Source organism: Centroberyx gerrardi, chromosome 20 (assembly GCF_048128805.1).
Source record: "Centroberyx gerrardi isolate f3 chromosome 20, fCenGer3.hap1.cur.20231027, whole genome shotgun sequence".
NCBI classification, from domain to species: domain Eukaryota; kingdom Metazoa; phylum Chordata; class Actinopteri; order Beryciformes; family Berycidae; genus Centroberyx; species Centroberyx gerrardi.
In genome coordinates, this window is record NC_136016.1 from 20166547 (window position 1) to 20193179 (window position 26633).

The 26633-nt window shown below is 45.6% G+C and overlaps 2 protein-coding genes across 2 annotated transcripts in view; both read right to left on the minus strand.

Moving 5' to 3' along the window:
* Positions 1-26633, minus strand: part of mrtfba (myocardin related transcription factor Ba) — a 122010-nt gene that overhangs the window by 20327 nt on the left and 75050 nt on the right. The window lies entirely within an intron of this gene.
* Positions 21368-23595, minus strand: foxj1b (forkhead box J1b). Its single transcript, XM_071899453.2, has 2 exons — positions 23020-23595; positions 21368-22282 (listed from the first exon to the last, which is right to left on the minus strand). Exons 1-2 carry the CDS (start codon positions 23593-23595, stop codon positions 21368-21370), a joined length of 1491 nt encoding a protein of 496 aa, XP_071755554.2.

Sequence of the window (26633 nt, forward strand, 5' to 3'; positions counted from 1 at the left end):
AACATTTGGCATTTAGATGTTTAATTGACTGTCACTGATAATGGGATTGTGTTCATTCAACCAGGGTGTTACCAGGGGCGGCACAACCGCTATGAAACTGATAGAGAGAGGGAGGAGGGAGGGGGAGAGAGAGAGAGAGAGAGAGAGAGATGTTTACTCTCTTTCCTAACATAGCACATATTTCATACTTAGTGTTTAAATAAGAAAGCAAGACTGAGCAATTGAGTAAAAACGTAACTCTAACAACTGTAAGTGTGTGCAAGTAATCTATACGCTTTGCACTTTTACACCTATACTTAACGTGTTGAAATATGTTTACCCCACGTTTTGTTTTGTTTTTTATTGCTTATTTCATATTCTATTTTGTGATTATATTATATTATATTATATTATATTTCCCTGCTGAATTACTTTTGCTGCTGCAAGCAATCTAAGTTTCATCTGATCTTACTGCACTAATTTTGAAAAATGTCTTGATGGTAAAAAAGGCACAGGTACAAAATGGAAACCAATCAGCTTTCAGCATGGGCTTTAACTTTATTTTTTCATAAAGAAATGAGTTGGCCTATCTAAACTATAATTAGAACAAATTTTGATAGCCATGACTGAGTAACCTTGTTAAATGTGACACAATTTTTTTTATTTCTGACACCCTGAAGATGCAAAAACATGTTGGTGAGAAAATAAATACATTTATTTTGCAACAATTTGCACCCTTTCGCGGATGTGATCTTTTGTAGAGTTCATAGCCTACTGTAATACTGTACCTCTCTCCATGCGTACAAATGGCAAATACATGTGCAGGCTACACATTTACACACACACACACACACACACACACACACACACACACACACACACGCTGTGTTTGCGGGTGTTTGGCCTCTTCCCACAGGAATATAGATGTTAACTGGCGTTGTTGGGGGGCTGAGCTGAGGGCGGTTTTTAATAGCTCATGATTACTCTAGAGAGGGGAGCCCATAATTACAACCACAAATGAATTCACGCCCCTCACCCCCACGATGTGCTCTGAACCTAATCACAGGGACGCACAGAAGGGGTGTAGCGGAGGAATGGGAGCCCCGACAAAAGAGGTTTCCCCTTTGTCCGCTGAAGGGAAATCGAGAACACGAAATGTGCCGCGTTTCACCGGCTAAATTTACTGTTGAATAGAAAAGAGAGTTGTCTTCCCTCGTCTCTAACACACCGATCATGGGAGTTCCTTTTGTGGCTGGCGGCGGTGAGGAAGGTAGTAACACACACACACACACACACACACACGCTCACCCACGCACTGGATTGACACTGGTGAACAATCAAGCACAGTTAGCATTCTGCCCACACATCTCTTTTGCCCAGCCCATGCCAACCAGACACACACACACACACACACACTCGCACACACACACACACACACACACAATGGCCAGACTACATGTCCTTAATGGAGGTGCAGACAAACAGAGGAATGCCAGGCAGAGATGGCGCTAACCGTACGTCTGCCCACATCAGCCGGCCCTCAATAGAGATTGGCCAGGAACGCGTGAACTGGCGCTGTGTGGGAGTGAAATAGTAAAAGAGGACTTCTTCTCTTCTTAAGAGCCTCTGTCTGATTCTGGAGTCTGGGACAGAAAACGCTGGAATACGAAAAACGGTCGCACGCTTAGCCAAACCTTTAACTTTTACTTGCACGGCATTTACATTTCACAGGCTTTCAGCTGATGGGTCTCATCCAGATGAACTTAGAATGAGTGCAACAGTAAAAATACGCTTCAGTTTCTAGATCTCCAGTCATACAAACACCTAATACTTCAGGATCAGAGCCATAGTGCCTTCACAATATTCCTGTGATCCAATAATATGCACCTTAACTTGTACTTTAGTCTTTTACTTACTACCCAAATCCTTTAATAAGTCACTGAAATTGAATTGTTCTCTTTTGGACGGATTTATCATCTATTTTTTAAGCAATTTTAATAGTAACCCATAGGCCAGGGTGCAGGTTTTATTTGGAAAGTGGCAGGGACACTAATTGGCGGGTTGTTTTTTAATTGCTTTTCCTTCAGTTCGACTCAATATCCTATGTATTGTACTCTTGAACACAATAAAAGTTGGAAGATTATCAATAGAAACACTATTTTAAACTCAATTCTTACCTGGTTTCTTCTCAACTGGTATCTGGTTTTCCCTCTCTCTCTCTCTCTCTCTCTCTCTCTCTCTTGCCCTCTCTCTCTCTCTCTCTCTCTCTCTCTCTCTCTCCCCCCATCTGGTGTTCCCTCTCTCTCTCTCTCTCGCTCTCTCTCTCTCTCTCTCTCTCCCCCGTCTGGTGTCACCCCCCCCCCCAGTCTCTCTCTTGCCCTCTCTCCCACTCTCTCTCTCTCTCCCTCACCCCATCTGGTGTTCTCTCTCTCTCTCTCTCTCTCTCTCTCTCTCTCTCTCTCTCTCTCCGATGCCTCTATTGACTGACAGCCACCATATGACACACTGACACGGATTGCCAGAGGAGTACGAGTTCGTGAAGAGAGGTTTTTCAAGAGGTGCAATATATCTAATTTGGGAACAAGAAGTCTTCATTGCCTCTGATGAAGCAGGAGAAACGTTTCACCTCGCGTTGATATTTTCCCTAACGATGCTCTGCAGCCGCCCCAGCTGTCTCCTTCAGCCGGGCGCGGTAAACAAGCCGAGAGCGAGCGCCGTGCAGCCTCACACGCAGAGCGCCGCGGCCTGCTACTCTCCCCGCCACTAATTGACCATCGGCCAAAGGACAACCTCTCCCCTCCTGCTGCCCCCCCCCCCCCACCCTCCTCCCTCCTTCCCTCCCTCCCTCCTCCCTCTGATCCTTCCTTTGTGCCCCTCTCTCCTCCTCGCCACCTTCCTCCTCATCTCCGAATCCACGCATCCCTCTCTCTTTTGTCTTTCATCTGCTTTTCTCTAGACGTGTCAATCTCTTCATCTCTGTTCCCTCCCCTCCCTCCCTCCCTCTCCCTCTCTGCCTTTCATTCCATCTTCTTCTTCTTCTTCTTCTTCTTCTTCTTCTCCTCTCTCTCTCTCTCTCTGTCTCTTTCGCCTTCCCTCTGTCTGCCAGCTCTGTCTGCAGCCTTGCATAATTAGCTGGACGGAGTCGCCGTGGGTCTGGTCCAGGTCTGGCTCCGGCTCAACCCAGCTCATTACAGAGAATACGCCTGTCTCTCCTCCTCCTCCTCCTCCTCCTCCTCCTCCTCCTCCTCCTCCTCCTCTGTCTCTTCACTCTCTGGGTCTATATGGGGTGAATATGTGAATCCAAATGGTGAAAAGACAACCGAGTGGCTCTGGGATCAGAAACAAAGAGAGAGAGAGACATCGGCTACGTTCACACGTCTAGTCTCCTATACATTATCATTATCTTCTCGTTTTCATGTATTTATTTCATTATTTTGGATGTCCACGTGATTAATAATAGGGCAAAGTCATCAGTATGACCTTCTAGCTTCCTGACCTCTCCTGCACATAGTTGTACTCTATGGATTTCTGTCTTATTTGTTGTCTTTTTTTTACAAGAAAGAAAGCTGAAAGTGTACCAAGTCTGATTTGTTTCCTGAATATATGACACAGATTAGATGATTTCTAATCAGTGTGAACAGATAAAATGCATTGAGTTGCATTTTTTCAACTAATGTGAGGTGAACCACATGGATATTTGGTACAAAATCAGATCCTGAGGCATGCAGCCTACATTCAACTTGTATTTTAACACTCAGATCATAATTAGTCTGCGTTGCCATCGCAATAAGTAAATCTTATGACACAGGACAAGAAGACAACGATGGAAAGAAAAACAAAGTTCGAAGGCGCATACAAAAAATGAAATGTATATGATATGTATAAGCCTGTTTGTTGTGTTTTGGTATGTTTTTATGGTGTAACCTGTCCCTGTTTGTATTTTTATATGAAACCTTTTTTTTTATTATTTTGCTGCCCATCTTGACCAGGAAGAAGACCTGGCAGAAGAGATATTGTATCTCAGTGGGACCTTCCTGGTTAAATAAAGGATAAATAAAAATAAATAAATAAAAATAAACAAGCAGGATAAATGGTTGTGATGTGTGTTGATACTTGATGTGCAGCCATCTTTTCGACATCGCTGTCAGTTCATATTGGTATCGATATGGTTTAAACGATATGAAAGATTCAGCACTTCAGTATTGAGCATGAAGGCGAGGCCATGGAGAAACAGACAGAGAAAGGATATATACAAAATGGATAGATTGTTTTTTGTTGTTTTTTTTGTCAGGGATAACTCATCCATTCAGACAAAGCGTCAAACCAAGCATGGAGGGCTTTGGTACAGACTGAGAAACTACAACTGTGTCTTTTCCCTGGACTTTGTGTGTCTCCTGTGTCATGTTAAGGAGATCCGTCTGGCAGAACTCGAACCTGTCCGTCTCCACATTCACAACCACTGACCCCTGACTGTCGGCACGTCGCTTTCAAATCCACTTCACTGGCCAGACCGCAGCTGAGAGACACAAGACTTTATAATATGAGATGCTTTTCTTACATTATTCTTATATTGTGGTGACCAATGGGGTGTGAGCAGCTGTTTCTTCAACAGCCAGCGCCTCTCGCATGACTCTAAAGTATGAAGTTAAAGAATTGTGTTGGAGGTATATTTTCACATTTTTTCATAGTAGACTCAAGCAAATGATAGCGAGTTCTATCAGAATCAGGATCGCTTTTTTTTCCAAGTACGAGTACAGAAGTAATTTCAGGATTTAACGTAACAGGACAATGTTCAGAGAGTCTGAACATTGTCAAGGCTTGAAGGAGCACCAACGCTCTTCAGACGGGCTGATGGACGGGTCGGTTATGTAAGTTCTCTCACCGAAGGACTTTGTTGTCAGGAAAGGTTAAGCCTGATGAAAGTATTGTTATGCTCTCCAGCGCCGTGACAAAAGCAAGGGGCAGCAAGGACAGCAAGGGGAGCAGGGGCAGCAGGGGCAGCAAGGGGCAGCAGGGGGAGCAGGGGCAGCAAGGGGCAGCAGGGGCAGCAGGGGGAGCAGGGGGCAGCAAGGGGAGCAGGGGCAGCAGGGGCAGCAGGGGGAGCAGGGGCAGCAGGGGCAGCAGGGGCAGCAGGGGGAGCAGGGGGCAGCAGGGGCAGCAGGGGCAGCAAGGGGAGCAGGGGCAGCAGGGGCAGCAGGGGGAGCAGGGGCAGCAGGGGCAGCAGGGGGAGCAGGGGCAGCAGGGGGAGCAGGGGGAGCAGGGGCAGCAAGGGGCAGCAGGGGGAGCAGGGGGAGCAGGGGGAGCAAGGGGCAGCAGGGGGAGCAGGGGCAGCAGGGGGAGCAGGGGGAGCAAGGGGCAGCAGGGGGAGCAGGGGCAGCAGGGGGAGCAGGGGCAGCAGGGGGAGCAGGGGCAGCAGGAGCAGCAAGGGGAGCAGGGGCAGCAGGGGGAGCAGGGGGAGCAGGGGGAGCAGGGGCAGCAGGGGGAGCAGGGGCAGCAGGCGGAGCAGGGGCAGCAAGGGGGAGCAGGGGGAGCAGGGGCAGCAAGGGGAGCAGGGGCAGCAGGGGCAGCAGGGGGAGCAGGGGCAGCAGGGGGAGCAGGGGGCAGCAGGGGGAGCAGGGGCAGCAGGGGGAGCAGGGGGCAGCAAGGGGAGCAGGGGCAGCAGGCGGAGCAGGGGCAGCAAGGGGGAGCAGGGGGAGCAGGGGGAGCAGGGGTAGCAAGGGGCAGCAGGGGGAGCAGGGGCAGCAAGGGGCAGCAAGGGGAGCAGGGGGAGCAGGGGCAGCAAGGGGCAGCAAGGGGAGCAGGGGGAGCAGGGGCAGCAAGGGACAGCAAGGGGAGCAGGGGCAGCAGGGGCAGCAAGGGGCAGCAGGGGGAGCAGGGGCAGCAGGGGGAGCAGGGGCAGCAAGGGGCAGCAAGGGGAGCAGGGGCAGGCAGGGGCAGCAGGGGCAGCAGGGGGAGCAGGGGCAGCAGGGGGCAGCAGGGGCAGCAAGGGGAGCAGGGGGAGCAGGGGCAGCAAGGGACAGCAAGGGGAGCAGGGGCAGCAGGGGCAGCAGGGGGAGCAGGGCAGCTCCCATCCCATCGATTTCAGACACATTTTGCTCTAAAAAGCCGATTCTGCCGCTAAGAATAAGTCTTTCTACTGGACTTCAACTGAATATTTACCTGTGAGGTCAATTGATTTGGTTGCACCTTGAGAGTAAATATTGCAAATAGTGTTTCTCGCGCAATTTTTGGTAGTTTTTGTGTAACAGTTAATAATTTAATGAAGAAGTCTATAAAAATGACTTGTTTTGTAGAGGAAGAAAGAGTTTTCTATAGGGTGACAAATATATATATCTGTTTATAATAGAAATACTGAATACCCAAATCATATTTTCTACATCTGCAAAATGAGTGGAGGGTGTATAGGTTTTACAACCAACACATACGACCCTCTGTAGAATATCTGTTAATATCAATACAAGCAAATTCTTTTCACATCATGTCGTAGCTTTCATATGTTGCTTTTCTTTTTTATTCTCATGTTCCTCTTGTTTGTTATATATTGCAAATATTTAGATTCTTTTTTTTTTTTCAGGCAATTTGTCGCTTATTTCGTACTGCAGATGTTCCACATTCTTGGGACAGTGGATCGGTCTCCAGCCGTTGGCTTGTTCGTTCATTCGACCATCTGTCACACGCAATATCTCACACACTGTTGATCGGATTTTGATGAAACTTTGTCACTAAACATGTTTACTGTTAATTTGTTGTTTTTCTCTCAAGTTATCCTGCTGTTACTGCTAATATTTTGCACATATTGTTAAAAGTGTAATCCATACCTTTTTCACACTCTCATCCATATGTTCTAATGTGGAATTGTCAATCGAGTATATTTACACAATCCCCATTTGCTCTATTCTATTTATGTTCTATTTTTCTTTGATGTGCCCTATTTCTATTTACTGCTGCAACAGAACAGTTTCCCCACAGGCAACATCAAAGTTTCATCTCATTCTTATCTTATTCCACTGGTCCCATCGCACTAAATCTGAGGTTTTCCAGCATGTTCATACATCACCATGTGAGTTATTGATATCTTCCTGCACCAATGTCACCAAGACAAATTCCTGTGCATCTATTAAACAAAGTGGTTTTCATCCTGATAGGTGGGTGTGGCTTGGGAGTGGTGGGAGGAAGGAGGAAGAGGAGGAGAGAGGGATAGGTGAAGAGAGAGAGGAGAGAGAGACGAGAGAGGAGGGGGGGGGGGGGGGGGAGGAGCCTGCCGACAGCCTCATCCTCTCCGGATCTTTCTCCTTCAGCCCTTCCTCCCTCTTCGTCTTCATCTTCTTTTTTTATCCAGCAGCTTCAGCCTCAGTCCCTTCATCCGTCGCCCTCCCTCTCTCGTGTTTTTCTGTTTCCGCGGTTTCCTGCCGAGCCTTTACCCCGCCTCACCCCCATTTCCCTACTTGTGTTCGCTCTCTCATTTTCCTCCAGCATCTGTCTTTCTAGTAGCATACTCTCTCTCTCTCTCTCTCTCTCTCTCTCTCTCTCTCTCTCTCTGTCAATTACCCCTTCTCCCTCTCTCATTTTCCTCGCTCTTATTTCCTTACAACTCTCAATTGTCTCTTCGCCTCACGGTGCTCGCTCTCATCTTCCTCCTCTCTGTCATGTCTGCTGTTCGCTCTTCACCTCTCTCTCTCTCTCTCTCACTCACTCACTCTCTCTCTCTCTCTCTCTCTCTTTCCATCTTTTTTTTTCCCCTTCACCTTCTCCCAGCGGAGGTCTTGCATCGCTCCGTTCTCCAGTGGCTAATTTGACTGTTCTACTTGCCGACCCAGCAGTGGGAGCCGCGTATGAGTGTGTGTGTGAGTGTGTGTGTGTGTGTGAGTGTGTGTGTGTGTGTGAGTGTGAGGGTGTGTGTGTGTGCTGCACTTCTCCCCTGCCAGCTGCTGTTATACAACACTAATTCTTGCTACTACACACAAACATCTCACTTGCCGGCAAACACACACACACACACAGAAACACACATACACACACACACACACACACACACACACACACACACACACGCCAGCATGCAGTCACACACAAAATCTCCCCCCTAATGTAGGCCATCATGTTTTTATCACAGTTTCATTCATGCATTTGACTGTTTGGATGGATGTGCGCAGGCTTTTACAGAATCAGCATTCACATAAACTGTAATGATGCTATAACTGATGATGCTTTAATACTGTGCATGTTAATGATGATGATGATGATGATGATGATGATGATGTATGTCTCTTCCTCCGGTGGCTCTCTGTTCGACAGACAGGACGACAGGCGTGAAGTTAAAGCTAAGCAGCGATTGGTTCCACAGAGCGAAGTCTAATCAGCCGCCAAGCATGAGATCCTTAAGTGGCTCTGAAGAGGAGGGACGTGTGCACACACACACACACACACACACACACACAGACATACATACATATAAATGCAGATTTATATACTGACAGACGCACACACACACAGATAAGTGTCATTGTGTTCTAATGGGATGCTTTGAACTCAGAGCAACAGAGCTTTCAGTACAGTACACTGTGTGCTAACATTAGATGGATGTGCTAAGCATCCACACACACACACACACACACACACACACACACACACACACACACACATACACACACACACACACACACACACACAGTACATATGAGCCTGATACCTTACCTGTCAGAGGCAGGTGTGGTCTCGGAGGACCCAATCAGTTTTAATTAACCCCTTGTGGTGGAGGGTGAGTGGGGGAGGGGAGGGGGAGTGGGGGGGAGGGGGGGGGGGGGGGGTGGAGGCAGAGGGAAGACAGGGAGAAAGGCAGCGAGAGTAAGAAGAAGAAAGAAGAAATGCAATAGAAAGCCGGGTGAAAAGACATTTCTCTTAAGAGACAAATGGTTGAGAGAAGGGAATTAAAAAAAACGACAAAACACGCAGTCATGTTCCTTAAAGCTGCACTAGGAAAGATCTCTATGTAAAAAAAAAAAAGTGGTAAAAGCATGAATCACAAAGTGGAGCTGCAGCAGAGACCAGCATCCCCTCCCCCCTACTAGAGACACTGTACATTCACCCTGTTTGCTCAAATGAAATTCTGATGCTGATGGACGCTTCACCCACAGGAAGTGACTAAACAAAACGAAAGAAACGCCAACTGAGCCTCAAGTTACATGATTTCTGGGCTTTTAAGTCATGAAAATTCAAACTGTTTCATCTCATTGACTAGAGCAGATTTGAAAACAAGGCAACAGTTAACATGAAAGTCTGTTACTATATGTAACAATGCAAATACACTTTGTAGGGCCATTTGCATTGTATGTAATGGTCCTCAAACTTCTGCATTGATTAGTCAAAATCCCATGCATTGATTAGTTGGATGTTGAAGGGTTTAGTACAAAGCTCCTGCAGATAGATCTACATCACTGTTCATCTTTAAGAAACTCTTATTTCTACATTTGGAAAGACATGTTTGCTGACTATTTTGGTCTTGAATAGGACTCAATTTACTCTGGTCTCGGGCTTGACTTGGTCTCGACCCCCTTCGGACCCGGTATTGACTCAAACTCAACTGGATCTGGTCTTGAAATTGACTTGGACTCAACTAAGTTTGGTCTTGTTTACAGCCGTGGTTCCTGGCGTCTTCACATACCTTCTGGATACAGAGGAGACGAAGGCGTGGCGAGCCTAAACTTGACACAATGATGTCTGGTGTCTGTGTTGTCTCTTCCTCACACACACAGACACACAACACACCCAACACACTGACCCCGCATCCATTATTGAAGGGCAGGTGATTAGTTCAACTAAGGCCCGGCAGATAGAGTGTCGCTCCACAGTCATCCTTATGTAATCAGAGGTGATTTCCTGACAAGGCCGGGATGAGATCACGGTCAGCAAATAGACGGCCGGTGACACATCGCTAACAAAGTGTTTACACCGAAGCGGTGTGAAGGAGGGCGACGACCCGCACGTGTCGGTGCACATGCACAGTGGGCTTCATCTGTTAGTCTCAAAATATTCACTAGTCATTCTTACAACGGCAAATACACACATTTTTCTATTAAAAAATCTGAGAGAAGGGTGAAGGTAAGGTATCTTGAAGAAAAGCTGCATCCGGTGGTTCATGATGCATGCCCTTGTGTGTATGTAGAGGTGTATTTGCGTGTTTTGTTTGTGTGTGTGTGTGTGTGTGTGTGTGTGTGTGTGTGTGTGTGTGTGTGACCCCTACATGCGTCCATGAAAGTGTGTGTGCTGTGTGCTGTGTACCGCTCCCCCGGTGAGCCAGATGCCTCGTTGCTTCACAAAGCAAATCGCAGCTAATCAAATAAGAGCTCTCAGCAGCGCGCAGACATAGGGAGGAGAATGGAAGAACAGTGTGTGTGTGTGTGTGTGTGTGTGTTGGGGGGAGGGGGTGGCAGAGGCAGTCTAGTGGCTTCAAGAGGTCCAGGATAGGAGGCGGGGGTGGAGGCACACACACTGGCTGACACACACACACCTGCACGAGCTTATATCTGTCACTCACTTAGACACACACACACACACACACACACACACATGTACCTATACATACAGTACATACAGTACAAATATATAGACAGAGTAGTCAAGCGAAAACACACACACACAATACATCTTTCTATCTCCATGTCTGTATCTATCTTTGTTTTTTCTTTTCAAATAAACTCCTTTCCTTTCTCAGTCTCTCAGTGTGTTACAAGGCTCAAGGGCCTTGAGGGAGAGTAATAAAATCATAATGAAATACAAGACTTTTCACTCAATCCAAGGTCCAAGGTGATTACTGACTGCTGACTGCAGACAGCAGCTTCAGTTCAAACAAGTTGATTACATTGAACTTGATTTATTCCAATTTGTCAGTCAGATCTGTTGTGCATAGCATGCCTATAATCAATACACTACATTCCTCCTTAGAGACATTTTATTTTTTATTTTAAGAGCCTCCTAAAGGGAAATTCCACCCTCAGATACTCTTACACTGTTATATATCATCAATCTGTGATGTTCAGTGTGTTCAAGCTGTTATTTTGTGATTGCAATTTACTCTTTTGGTGAACCCACTTTCCCTCACCCTGCCCTGTCCTTCAGGTAGTGATTTCCTACATTTCCCAGAATGCCTTTCGACAGTCCCTAGAGAACAGATGTGAACTATACTGTAGGTGGAGGGAGCGATAATGATAAACTCAAAACACATCATGTCTTGTAGCTGCATTGCATTCTGGTCTGCTGAGGCTCTCCTGGAGCTGGTAGTGATTCAGTGTCTTGCTCAAGGACACTTCTGATGATGCTTGTAGAAAACATAGGCTTCCACTCAGATCCTCCAATTAAAGGACGGTATCTCTAACCACTAGGCCACCCTTCTGCCACAAATATTTACCTTGATTGCCAGCAGGATATGTCAGTTACATCGTATTGTATTCTGGGTAGACACATTTCGCTAAAGCTACAATATGCAACTGTTTTCCTAATAAAATAATAAATAAATACGATACATTGTGACCCTTTTCATAGATGCCTTTATGTTCCATTTGCCTGAAATTGGCTTTTCAATAATTTTTGGAACATTTTGGGGTGCATAACATCAACAACAATGGCGGAAAGCAGTAAGGAAAAATCCAGCGAAGCTAAACGTGCAGCACACAAGACCAAAAGCATGGTGAACACTGGGAACTTGACCAGCGGAGGGGGAAGAACGGGACGAACAGTTCACTTTTCAACAGTTAAAATATGCAATTTGGTTTGCGATTCTTTTGACCATGAATTCTGGAGCCGAACGGCGATCTTACCAGGAGTTCTCTGGCCGAGGAACAGGCGGAGCAGCGGGCCAGATTGAGGAGGTTGGTCCAGACTTGTTTTCTGCTCCGCTCCTTGGCACCGGCATCGACGCTGTGTGGCGTGGCAGAGCTCCAGCGCCGCCCTGGCTCTCTTTATACACTCTCGTCCATGCTCGCCCCCCTGACACGCTGCCCTCTGGCTGGCCCTCTGTGTGTGGGCATGTGTATGAGTGTGTGTGTGTGTGTTTTTGTATGGCGGCATGAGCGTGTATGCTTCTGTGCTTGTATGCATGTACCTGCGTGCCTGCATGTGTATGTATGGAATCTGTGCCTGCGTGTCTGTGTGTATACGTATGTGAGACTCTGTGTGTACGCATGTGTGTACGCATGTGTGTGTGTGTGTGTGTGTGCCAGCTGTGTGCCCTCAGCCTCCCTCCTCCTGTCTGCCTGTCGGACAATCAGCCTCTCCCTGAGACCACAGAGACCGAAGGCACAGGGCAAGAATGCCTTTCAGTGGCCTTGAGTGGTGATGCCAAGACGCACACACACACACACACACACACACACACACACACACACACACACACACAAGCAATCCAATCTGCGATATATGCTGATACATACAGATCGCGTTTTTCATCAACCTAATGCAGAAGTATGTGCATCCTTTTTATAAACCTTTATTTATCCAAGCAAACTTTACTGAGCATGCATACTCTTTTATTATCAATGTCCGGCTTCACACACATTCAGTGACAGACATTCACACACAGGAGCTGCCCACTAAACTGCAGTTTTCTCGCAGGCTGGGGCTGAGTGCCTCACTTAAGGTCACCTCAACAGTAATTTTCCAGACCTGAAGGGCTATAATCTACAGAGGTCACAGACATCCAGTATTACACTGCAGCACCATCACCAGTCTGTTCGATCTGGAGAATAATCACTTTCTTTTCCAGCACTCTCACAGGAGAAATTGCCAAAGAAGTGAACATAATGTACAAGCTAAAGGAGTTCACAAGACTGGCACTGGATATAAATTGTACAGATAAATACCATAATTTTCCTCCTCAGAGTGCAATACAATATGATGAGACATGACTCGATATGACATGATGTAATATAAAACAACATGAGACAATACAACAGAATCTGATATATGATACAATATGATCAATTGTGTTGCAATTGATAGGACATGAATGGATATGATACTATACGCTATGATATGATATAATACAACACAACATGATACAATAAAATATTATTAAATGCAATTAAATAATGAAAAGAAAATGATGTGATGTGATGCGATTCAATGCGATACAATATGATACAATACAAGACAATACAACAAAAAATTACATATGATACGATACGACACGACATGATACGATACAATACGGTACGGTACGGTACGGTACGGTACGGTACGATACGATGCGCTACAATACGATGCGATACGATGCAATTTGATACGATGCAATTCGATACAATGTGATACGATACAATATGATACAATATGATACAATATGATACAATACGATATGATACGATGCGATACGATGCAATTCGCTACGATACAATTTGATATGATACGCTGTTATGCGATATGATACAATACAAGACTCTGTTATGCGATACAATACGATACAATACGATATAAGATAAGATAAGATAAGATAAGATAAGATAAGATAAGATAAGATAAGATAGCACTTTATTAATCCCCTTGGGGAAATTCAGGTGCCACAGCAGCAACTGGCAGACAGTACAATGGAAAACAAGTACAGTAAGTACAATAAGATAATAAAAAAGAAGAGGTACTAAGATAAAACAATAGAAGTAATGTACATAATATAGAGACTATGGAGACGGGTATTCTTACATATATATTCTGTATATATACATAATCTATGGGCTGGGCTGAAGCTGCTCCTCATCAGCCTCAGCTCGTCGCAGAGAGGGTGAGAGGGGTTCTCCAGGATGGCATTGATCTTTCCCCTCATCCTCCTCTCTGCCACTGCCTCCAGACTGTCCAGTTTGTCTCCAACAACAGAGCCAGCCTTCTTCACCAGCTTGTTCATTCTGTTGGCTTCCCCTGCCTTGATGACGCCTCCCCAGCACTACAGACTGGTAGAACATCTGCAGCAGCCTGTTGCACACGTTGAAGGACCTGAGTCTCCTCAGGAAGTGCAGCCTGCTCTGTCCTTTCCTGTAGAGGGCCTCAGTGTTAGGGCTGGGTATCGGTACTCGATACCTTTAAGGTATCGACCGAAATAACCCAGTACCAAGTAGTATCGAAACTTCTCCAGTCAAACGATACCTGCATTCGATACTTTTTGTACACAGATCTAGAAAAAAATGACTATTTGTATGGTTTTGCTCGCAGCCAATCACCGCAAGTGTTCTTCGATTTAATGCGACGTGTGATTGGCCCACTACTGCAGCAGCTACAACCCATACAGTCTGTGGTGGTGAAGTCGAGCGCGGTGTATATGACGGAGTTGGCAGTTCAGCGTACCGAGATGCCACCAAAACGTAAAAAAAAAGGTATTGAATGAAGTACTCTATTGGTATCGGTATCACTTTAAGGGTACTGGTATTGGTACTGGTATCGTAATTTTTTAAACGATACCCAGCCCTACTCAGTGTTGTCCGGCCAGTCCAGTTTATTGTTGAGCTGCACTCCTAGGAACCGATAGCAGTTCACCATCTCCACCTCCTCCCCCTGGATGGTGACAGGGGTTGGGGGCCTCCTGCTCCTTCTGAAGTCCACCACCAGCTCCTTGGTCTTCATGATGTTAAGACTGCATACTGTGATCACAATACCATACAATACAATATATGATATGATATGATACAATAAGATACGACATGACATGATACAATACCCATTATTTTCCCGATGGAAATTCAGTTCTCAAGGCCGGCACAAAAAGTTCACATCATACGCATTCACAGTCAAATGGTCACTCCGGCAGGTCGAGCAATGCCAACTCAAAAAATGAAGTGTGCAATCTACCCAGCGGTGGGCAGCATATAAAGGGTATGTTTTTCATGAGATTGACCTCACTCGATTTCCCCCGTCCCCAGTGGCAGCAACACTGTGTAGCACAAGAAAAATGTACAGCTCAAGGTCCCTGATGGGAAAGGCACTCTGAGCACTTAGGAGCCTGACAGACCTGACGGAAATGGTTTACGATGTGGCTGTACCCCGCAGTGAAAGAGCGATCTTGCATGTGTTTTCCCCATGTTCCATCAATCTCTGGAGAGATTCATGAGAGAGGGAGAAAGAGAGAAACATGTGGAGAGAGGGAAGAGGGAAGGAGACAGAAAGAGAGAGAGAGAGAGAGATAAGCCCTGGGCAGTCCTATAAGGCTGAATAGAGCCTCTTTAGCCTTAAAGAACCTCTATACATCGTCATAATTATCATCTGTGTGTGTGTGTGCAGTTTGTGCTCATTTGTACGCCTGCATGTGTGTGTGTGTGTGTGTGTGTGTGTGTGTGTGCTACATGCCCTGAATAAATGAAATTAGCACATCAAAACTAAAACAAAATCTGGAGGGGTTATGTGTGTGTTTGAGGTGGGTTGGCAAATTGTAGACCCAGTCTTCATTAGTCAAAGCCACATTTGGAGGGATAAAGGCTCTTCTGGACAAAAAATCTACCAATAAGGCTTTTGTTGAATAATAATGCTGAAAACACTCAATACAATTATTTGAAACACACACACAATAGTGATTCTGTTCTTATTGTATGTAGACATAACCATGTACACACTTTGACCAATTATGCAAGTAGGATAGACCTTGATAATACCTAATCTCTGTTTAATAAAAGAAAACCCTCTCACTATAATACTACACCTCAGTCCTTTTATTCTAATTTACCATCCGCAATTCCTTTCAAAATGGAAGAGGCAATCTAAATGGAAACCTCATTAGCATTTCATGCATAAACAACAGCCTTTTAGAAAGCCTATTTAAGTGTATTTCCTGCTTAAGCCCCTCCCCTTTCTGTCCATCTGGAGAGGTATTAACGGATGGTCAGACCGCTGAATATCCATCCAGGCTTTTTTCCCTTATCAATATGTCATGAGGGCTTGGAAACCAGAGAGGGAAGACAATTTCCAGACAGTCTACCACTACGATTCCTTGTCTGCGTTTGGATGGAGTACACAGAAGAGGAAAATTTCCGGTTGTTAATAAACCAAACAGCAACTTGTTGTTCCCTTTCCAGTTCATAGATATTTGTACCGACTTTACGGGGTTATCAATGTGATCTAACAGCTATCTATACTTGTAATCACCCGCGCTCAGGGGTTCCTCTGGGGCTATAAAACAGGCTTAGGGGCGTTCTCCCGCTGCCACTTTCTGCTTTGTGTCGCGTTGAAGGATCTAATTAGTGAGGGACCCCCTTCATGTGTCTTCTATCTGCGATCCCCCGTAAAGAATAGCTCAGCGGCTATCCCCAATAAATGAGGAATTGAACCCGCTTTCTCTCTCGCACCAGGAGGGACGCTTCTTAGCAAAGCTGGGTGCCCCTGTTTATGCCTGCCTCTAATCAGGAGCGGTCCAGAGGGTGCCAGGAGGGTAATAAAACACAGAAAACACCCTCTTCTTGTCTCGATTTCTATCTCTGCCCCCCCTCTGTCTCAGTCATCAAGCCTCCCAACACCCATATGCAGGAACAACTAACACACACACACACACAGCGTCACTGTCAGGTGAAAACCCTGTATCTCCAAAATGTCAACTTTTCAGGAACTAAGAAAAACAGCCTTGTTTTAGCTTGATCACAACGCATTTTTGACTTTTATCTTGTGGATTTTCTTTCAGTTTCATAAGTCCAAGAGGTCAGAGAATTTTCTCAACCTTCTGAGGACCATGTAATCCTTCAACTGAAGTGAAAACATGAAAATCACCAATATTGGAGTTACATGGTTTTCACGGGACAACAGCGATAGATAGATGCCTTCCAGAGGGGGTACAGCGGGGGGGGGGGTTATAAACCATTATAAGCCAGGTTAGGCCGCTCCTACAGTGACAGCCCAGCTTGTTCCTCCTTCTGTGAGCAGGTCCGCGTGCTGGGCAGTCCCAGCCTCTCATCCACCTCGCTGAATAGAGCCACGGGGCTCTGGCTCCATAGAGATAGTGTTATCTGTCCCGCCATGGGGCACCGATCGCAGCCTTGTACACACACGCTCGCCGGGGAGCGCACACATCTGCGCACACGCAGACAAAGAAACCCACGGACCAACACAAACATTACGGGGCACATAATGTAAGTGCACACAAACGCACGTGCACACACACTCGCGGGCAAACAGAGACAAATGTGCAAGTTCACACACGATGCACGCGTACACACACACACACACACATATGCTTGGGTGTAATGGATACCTCTTTACCCTCTTTACTGAACTTGACAGTGATAGTGACACTGCAAAGACAGGATTGAAAGACTTTCCTTCTCCATCTCTTTCCCAATTCTCTTGCTAGAAGCATAGGCGAATAGTAGGCCTATAGATTAATAATAATTGGTACAAAACGATTCCATAACTGTCACAAACTCTGCCACTTTTTCGGTTGCTAAAGAGTGGTTTTCTCCATGCAGGGTGGTCAGCGGTCACACGCCTCGCCTCCGGCTGTAGTCCCTGCTGTTTTTAGGAATCTGAGTTATTCCACCCATTCCTGGAGATCTCCACACATGACCTGTCGCCGCTGGGAGCCGTGAGCCAGAGGGACGGGATAAGCCGCATTTCTCCCCTTTTCCTCCGCATTTTCAATTAAAAAGAGATTTGAGGTGGAAAAGCACGTTTTCATACGGGGCATGGAACCAAAATCCTGGAAAGGGTTGAGATGCAGCGGTTAGGTTTGGAGGGCATGTTGCAAAAGCTACAAAGTATGTCTTTTTCTCTGATCCCACACTCCCATCCAGCTCAGCAGAACATGCTGGTGGATGCAGGACCTACATGTTGAGTGGGCCGGCCGTGTGGATGCACGGCCTCAAGCTAGCTAGCTGTATGAGACGACTAGAGAAAGGAGAGTAGGTTTGAAACCCCAATACAACACTTTGATGCTGCCATGCCTTAGGTAGCTCTTACACCAGTGGTCCTCTCTCCATTGCAACCTACACTCCTCATATTCACTACATTCTTCATCAGTGGGCCTACATTATAGAAACACATGTGTATGGGATCGTATGACACACCCAAATTAAGGTTTCTATACTCCAAAAGTTGTGGATGCATCAGGCATAGGAGTGTTTTTTTCAGGCTTTGGTTATAAGCAGGAAGAATTATCCATCCACAAATATAAATGCAGCATGTAAAGTTTTGGTCCCATGTTTCATGAGTTAAAATAAAAAGCTTATTTCTCTCAAATCTTTAGTTACATTCCTGTTAGCGAACATTTCCATTGCCCCAAATTTCTTTCAATTGAATGATTTTCTTATATGAACTGTAACCGAGTAAAATCTTTAAAATTGTTGCATGTTGTGTTTATATTTTTGTTCGGTATATATTAAGAATATGTTTTATGTATAAGTGTTGATTGGACAGTTGTTGGTCCACTCATAGAGCTGATGTGGCTCTGGTGCGGCTGTTCAAATCTATCTCAAAGTGTTAAATTAACTTTGATGGGTGTAGGCTTATATAAACACTGGCATAGTCTAGCATTTTTACACACTCATTGTTAAACTAACAGACTTAAACACATTAACAGATTTTGCTGTGTACCTCCATCATTGTAAGAACTAATTTCTATACTCTCCGTCTTCCTCTGTTCCTCCTCATCCCTCTCCTCTCCTTTCTCTTCTGAAATTCGACATTCCCCTGCAGCAGCGCCCTGAAACGTGTTTTCAAATGGACTTCAGCACCTATTGTAATTATGACTGATAGGTGAGCGGGTCCACGGCCTCGGCAAGCCTGAGCCTGCCCAGCTCTCTCTCGCCCCACCCCCACCCAAACCCCCCACCCCTCTTAAAATGTTCCCTCCTTCACTCAGACCAAAGATCATACTGACCTCAGATACTTAAAGGATAAGTTTGGCGATTTTGGACCTATATATAACTTGTCTGTTACATACCTGCAGTACTTGGACCCACAGAGAATATTGACTCCAGCCTCTTGCTGCTAACAATGAGTCCAAATGGTGTCTCTCAAAATATCTCCAAAAACAGCAGATAAAAAATAGTTCTGTGATTTCCTGATCAGTGAAAGTGTGAGTAATGGAGGAACTGAGTCATGTGTCCTCTCAACTCCCCCGTGGAGCCGACAAATGGCTTTTTTGGAGATATTTTGACAAACCCCATTTGGACTCATTGTTAGCAGCAAGAGGCAACAGAGCTCCGCTGATTCAACTGACAGCTGACTCTGGAGCCAATATTCTCTGTGGGTCCAAGTACTGCAGCTATGTAAGAGATAAATATAATTGCAGAACTTTTCCTTTAAGGAGAGGCAAAACGACAAAGCAGCAGTTACGGGTATTTGATTGTTGGATGTTGCAATTCAGAGAAAGACCAGGCGAGTCCAGACCTGATGGACTGATAAATGTGACTCCTTATCTCTTTATTAAATACACAGAGTGCTGTAACCCAAACAATAATTCACTATGCATTATACTGCAGTCCATCATTTGTAGGTGTTTTAATCTCTGATGTTTCTCAGCGGCATATGAAGGATAAACGTCTGTTTCTTTTTTTTTAAATGACACCATTTATTGCATCAAGACATGATTGCATTTTTTGAACAGCTTAAAAAAAGTACAAATGAAAATAATAAGGTGAGATCAAAGAGCTCATATCAAATTTGATCCATATGATACAATGAGAAAATCTGGCCTTTAATAAGAGTTGAATTCCTGTATCTGTTTATCATTTGTTTCCCCCAAACCAATAGAGTTCTACTTCATCATTCTCATACATATCTTGAAATTCAGATTTATGAAAACAAACCATACACATAAAAAAAAGACATACACCAAAATAATCAATAAAGACAAAAGGAAATCCATCACCCAGTGACAGAATACAGAGCTGTCTATATAGTTCTCACTCCTCGCTTCTTTTCTTATTTATCAACACAAAAACACCAATGAACTGCATATTCCTTATCAACAGTTTGGCGGAATATAATCAACAAATGCCCAGTTGAGCATATTTGGAAAATATAACAGTAGATTTAAGCAAACACAACTTTTGCTGTCAGATTTAGTTATTGCAGCATTGAGTTCATGGCAAAAAAAAAAATTGATATGGACAATTATATGCATCATTGCATTATGGTCAGTAAACTTCAGAAAACAACATGTAGATCATTTTTAATACCATAAAAAAGAAAACTAAAAATTTTTGCTTTCCTAAAACTGCTGCCTATCAAAGTGCATAATGTTTTATTTCATGACAGACAAGAAGGCGATCAATTTCCGGTCTGCTCCTCTTTTTGCTTTGCAATACATAACTGTAGACAAATGGCAAATGCTTATGCCCAGCTCCATGATATATACCTCAGTGAATATATATTAAATTGACTATGTGACAAAGTCATAAATGACCGATTGCTAATCTCTCAAACTATGAATTTACAGTTTTCTCATCTCCGTCTCGCTGACACTCTACAATTTGGGATCAAACAAAACTTCATCTTTCATCATCACACAACATAGATCACTGAGATGAATTCCAGATGTCATTGCATGTTGGTAAAAAGAGTGTTTGATGCTAATGTAGCAAAATACAAGTCTGTATGTCTTCTCAGTCCCACCATTACAGTGCTTGTTTGTAGAGAGAGTGCCATTTGAAGGAGGGTGGTTGGGTCGACATAACTTTTGTTTTTTTTGCAGTGAGTCCCTCCAGAAGTCTTCATCTGTCCCAGTGAGAGTTTGATCAAAATCCCAGAGCTACAAAGAGCTTCTTAATAGTTCCTGCAAGTCCAATATAAAGGATAATACCGGTGTTTTATTTAAGTTTGTGCCAACGGTGTAGCTTTCCTCTCTCCTTTACATTCTGCACACAGTCAGCATAGTTGGAGATATCGGCGCTCGTTTTCCTCCCTTCAGAAGAAGCCATTTGCTGCCATTCATTCTTGCACAGTATTAAAAACAACTTCCGCAGACTTGAAAATTGTCCAAGCGAGATAATCCATCACAGTACACATGAAGCCATAATTTGGTTTTGTCAAAGTTTCTATCTTATTCTTATTTCATTATGCTCTGCTTCCTGTCAATCAGCTGACACCCGCAGGAAGAAATGGAAGTCTCCTCCAGGAAATAATCCCTCAAAAACATGTTGCCTCTAAAACTTTATTGTCACGTCCATGTCTTTAAATTTGGGGCGTCTTTGTTAGCCGGGACAGCGGTTCTTTTCAAGCTAGGTTTGACACCGTATTTTAAAAATGAAAAACGAGTAAATGTTAAAAAAAAAATCGAGTTACATACAGCATGCATTGCAAAATGATTGGGGGAAATGTAAACTAGACGTAGACAGGATTAAATGGGCTGTAACTCTAATTGACACCGGTATTCTCCTTTAAGGACAATAAGGGGAGTCAATCATTAGGAGTCAGGGAGGTTGGGGTTCAAAGGTCACAGATAGGCCTCCACTCTTTCCCATGGCTGCATCTCTGTGAAGAAGCCCTCGCACAGGCCAAAGCCCTGATCCAGAGTCAGAGGAATCACCTGCGCCTCCTCTTTGATCTCCTCCCACGGCTGCAGCACCACCTCCTCCTGGTCTGGGAACAGCGTGTGGGGCTCCTCAAACTGCTGCAGGGGGTGATGGGGCTGGAGCAGCTGATCCTGGTCCAGCTGTTGTTGTTGATGCTGCTGCTGCGGCGGGACGTGCAGCTCCCCCACGTTGACCAGACACTCCATGGAAGCGGCGTTCAGCTCCATGTAGCCGTAGGACTGGTGGTGGTTCGGCGGCTGGCTCTGACTCAGGAGCTCCGCCCCTCCTCCTGCGCCGCACCACCTCCCCAGCCCCGCCGAGTGCTGCCTCCCCTGCAGGGAAACCTCCATCTCGCAGCCCAGGGAGCTCAGCGCCGTGTTGATGTCCAAGTCCTCGAAGTTGCTGCAGTTCCCGCTCAGGACGTCGTCGAACACGGACGCCAGGTCGAAGTCGCCCCTCAGGACGTCGGCGCCGTGGGCTTCCGTCGCCAGCAGAGGAGACTTGGTCGTCCGCAGGGCCTTGTTGCTGCTGCTGTTTTTGGAGGACAGGTGCTTTCGTTTGCCGCTCCCGCCTTGGTAAGGGCAGCCATTTTGGGCGCCGTGGTAGCCGGTTTCGTGGCCTTGCAGCAGTTTGCTCTGTCTGTGGGTGCCGCCGCCGCCGCCGCCGCTGCTGCTGTAGTGGTTCGCCGACATCCTCCTGCGCTTGAAGATGCCGTTGACGAACATGTCGGCGTACTGGGGGTCAATCTGCCAGAAGCCTCCTTTCCCCGGCTCGTCTTTCTGCCTGGGGACCTTCATGAAACACTTGTTGAGGGACAGGTTGTGGCGAATCGAGTTCTGTTAGAAAGATAAAGAACAAAACAAAAAGAACATGTAACACAGTCCTGTCAGATTTTCATTTGAGTCGAACAAATTAGAGTTAGCCATGCAAAATGTGTGTCAGTCTGTCTTTGTAAGGGAGACGGGGAGAGAGAAAGAGAAATAGAGTGTGTGTGTGTGTGGGGGGGGGGGTATTGTTGTTGTTTGTATAGGAAAGCAAATGTACCTAATGAGGCTTTCTAGTAACACGCAGCTCTGTGCATTTCAAACATGATCAGCTGTGCTTAGCTGCCAGCTCTCTCAGGAACCCTCATTAACACACACACACACACACACACACACACACACACACACACACACACAAATAGAGTGCTCTCTCCACCCCCACCCGGTACACTTGTCACCATTCCCTTCAGACAAAACCCTGTATGAGCACTCTCTTGGAAGATGGAAATTTCAGAGAGACGTTGGCATTAAAAAACACTTCAGCCATCAAAGGCAGAAACTGGAAACTGACCCCATTTAGCTGCAAACCAGAAAAGAATTTACTTGTGTTGTATGTACTTATCTTATACTACACCTAATATATTCATGTTTTTTCCACATACAGAACCTTTTCCACAGGGTCTTGTCTGATGTCCTATAAAGCAGGGTGTCTGATGGTGACACTGCTGTCCCTGGTCACCCTTCTCTCCCTCGCCATTTATCTAACTCATCAATAATAGAGGGAGACGGAGTCAGACGGTCTCGGTTACCTGCCAGCTGGGCTCTGCGTGTTTGTAGTAGCAGAAATTCTCCGTGATCCAGTTATAGATGGTGGACAGAGTCACTTTGGGCTGCTTGCTGGCCTGCATGGCCATGCAGATGAGCGAGGCGTAGGAATAGGGCGGTTTGACTTTTGGGTTGGTTTTGTAGTCGATCTCCGCCGGCGGACTGGCCTGGACGGGGATGTGGGGGTAGCCGTGCCCGATTTGTGCGTAATTGGCGAGCCGCGGGTCCGTGGTGGAGTCGCTGCCGGAGGTAACGGGGCTCCCGAGGTACAGAGGCATCCCGGTGGCGGCGGTGTCCCCGGCGGGAGGGCTGGACGGGGAGTCGGTGCCTCCTCTGGGGAAGCCGAGCCGCTTGAGATAGAGCAGGTGCTGCTGGGAGGACGGGCAGCCGGGGCGCTCCGGGTCCGCGCTGAGGATGGAGAAATTCTGGAGCCAGTGGAGGCTGGTGAGGCTGTCGTCCAGGTGGACAGAGTCGGGCCCGGCGGCCGGGTCCTCCGGGTGAACCGCCAGCCATTTCTCCTTAAACTTGTTGGCGATGTCGGGGCTCATCAGAACTGGCATCCTGGCTTGATGCGCGCAGTGGGGAGTGAAGATGGGCAACTTCTTCTCAAATCGGCATTAAAAGTTTAATGTTATCTTTAGGTCAATATGGCCTAAAGGGGAAAACATAAAAAAAAAAAAAAAATGAAAAATAGGCCTACGGAATTAATTTTTCTTAGGCAAACACCTCTTTACGCACGGATGAAATATTGTTTGGTCAAAAATAATCAATACGAGCAATACATTCCCCCCAACAAATTGCCAAATGGTCCAAGATTTCCCTACCTCTGTGTGTTTGGGAGGTGATGCTGTGTGTGCACCTGTTGCAGCGGCCGGTCCGTCCCTGCTCTCCTCTCCAAGGACTCAGCGGCGCATCTAGTCTCTGCGCAACAAGTGCAGCGGGGGGAGGGCGAGTAGCATCCAGCAGCTCATATGGAGGGAGAAAAAAAAAGAAGGAAAAACGCCACTTAGGCTAGATCCATGCCGGCGCAGGCCAACTATTCCTTATCCAAACGGTGGGTTCTGTTGGAGTTTCAGCAGGACACTGTGTATGAAAACATGAGAATGTGTGGCGGTTGTAAAATAGGTTAAGTCGCTCATAAAGCTGGAGAGACGGCCCACCTTCCCTTTAAACGTCTAGGGTTTCTGTGATTGGTTGGCTGCCCTGTCCTTGCTTCTCCAGGTTCCACTTGAGTGTCTCTCTCTCTCTCTCTCTCTCTCTCTCTCTCTCTCTCTCTCTCTCTCTCTCTCTCTCTCACTCATACACACACACACACACACACAAGAGCGGGAGGGGGGATGTTCACTGTTGAGGCGAATGACTGCACCACAATAGAGGTACAATGACGGCAATAAGAACAGCCAGTTTCTCCACGCCTCTCCGCCTATAAGCTCTTTCTTCGTCCCGGAAACAGGCTGTAATGTGACCGCTGCGGAGCGCGAGCGCGTCACCGCCCCCCCACTGGCGCTGGAAAAGTCGCGCCACAGGTCCCGCTTGCAGCGCACTTTTGCACCTTTCAGCAACACCAGCCCGCTTCGACAAATATGCATGAGTTTGTGTGTGTAAATACTGTACCTGGATGATAATGTTCGCACCTGTCATGCAGGGGCGTCGCTAGGAATTATGGGTCCTTTGCACATGAGGGGGCTTTCATGGGCCCCCCTCCACTTCCCTCTCCTCCCCACACCTCCATTATTCCAGCTATGATAAACATTTATGTCAGACACATCCCTAATTGAAATGAATGGGTTTTGGGCATTACCTTGATAGCACTAATCACCTGTCATAGTCAAACTCACCAGTAATACCCAGTTCAAAATCTGTCAAGGGAGGACAAATTTGTTTTAGTCTGTGCAGGAAAAGGCAAGTCACATTTTATTCCTGCTTGATTCATTTTTTCCCTAACAAAACATGACATATTTTTGAGAACGTTTTATTTTTTTGCAGTTTTGTAGATGTCAACCAAACACCGTTTCAAAACCAGAGCAGTGTGGAACAAAATTATAAAATATTTATAAATATACAGTTGAGGACCACAAAAGACATTTTAAGGGACACTTTAGGGGCCCTTTCTCAGCTCAGGGCCCTGGACAGTCTGTACCCGTATAGACCCTGTATATTTTTCAACAGTGTTGTTTATTGCGTTTTTACACATACATCAGTGGCAAGAGCACTTGAGATTGACATTGTGCCAAATTATGTTACAAAAAAACAAATAGCATTTAACAGTTAAAGCACGATGTGGTAGTCTATCTAGGTTTGGTCAAGTCAGGCTATTTCTCAAACATCCATTACATATATCAAGCAAGAATGTATCGTTATTACCCTTAGAATAAAATACAAGGGAGCTGAGCCTTTAATCAGGGACAACTGGGAGTCCAAGTGTTTCTGCAAATGCAAAGAGTGGGCCCCACATCTTACCAAATTTATTGAAAGAGCCCCTCGCTGTACATCAGATTTTATCCAGATTCCGATTTTTTTGTTTGTCATTGAAAGCATCTTTTTTCATGTCCAATATTCCTGTGACCAGAAAATGACCATGCAAGAGCGGAGTGCAGGAAAAGAAACTGAATTAGAGTTAAGGAGAGAGATAGAAAGTCTGTTAGAAAGCAATCAGAACAAGAAGAAAGGGGATGTCATTCACTACCATGAGTGCATTCATTTTTAGCATGTGGGCATCACTTGACCCAGGGTCACTGTAATGTTCTACATAATACACCAGGAATGTTATCATGTCTGATTGTAGGCCCACTGATATTGTTATTCTCTGTTTTATAATTGTCATATAGAAGTGTATCATGGCTGAGGTTATTGGACTCATAGGGACACACTGCCACTCAGTGGATTAAAGCTGTATTACAGTTAGACCATAAGGTCAAACCAAGATCAGTCAATCGACTCCTTTTTTCTCAAATGTCCTTCAGTGTTTCATGATAAAATGACACCTTCACTGAGGAGAGGTGTGGAAGATAAGGGGTTAAACCAGGCCTCTAGGTAAACAACATATTTTCAGTGCAAATGTCAAGCTTCATATGGGTTTACAGCAGTCTAATAGGAACTGCAGCAGCTAAGATCAACTCTTCCCACAAGATTCTGTACAGTCTCACAGCATAATGATGATGTATAGCTGTTTCTGAATAGGAAAAGAGGATTGTGGGAGTTGTGTGAAAATTTGCAGCGAAAGTGTGAAGACTTGTAGTTAAAGTTAGTAGTTAGTAGTTAAGTGGATTTTCCACAGCAACAGAAACTTACTTTACTTATTTCCTCAATTAGATACTGCCCATTAGACAACAGACATGGTTAGAAAATGAACTGAATGATTTAACTTTAACGGCACACAAGTATAGAGAAGTGAAATCTGATTGATTGTATTTGCTTCTTGATTTTCACAATGTTGCACTTTTAATGGCACGAATAAAAGAGAATCGAACTGCTTCAACTTGACGATGATGGTAGTCTGCGTCAAACACTGAGTCACAGTTATATGAACACGTGTATTCCCCACTAGAAATGCTAAGTAAAGTCCACTGCATGCCAACTCTGGTTTCTTAAAATTCAC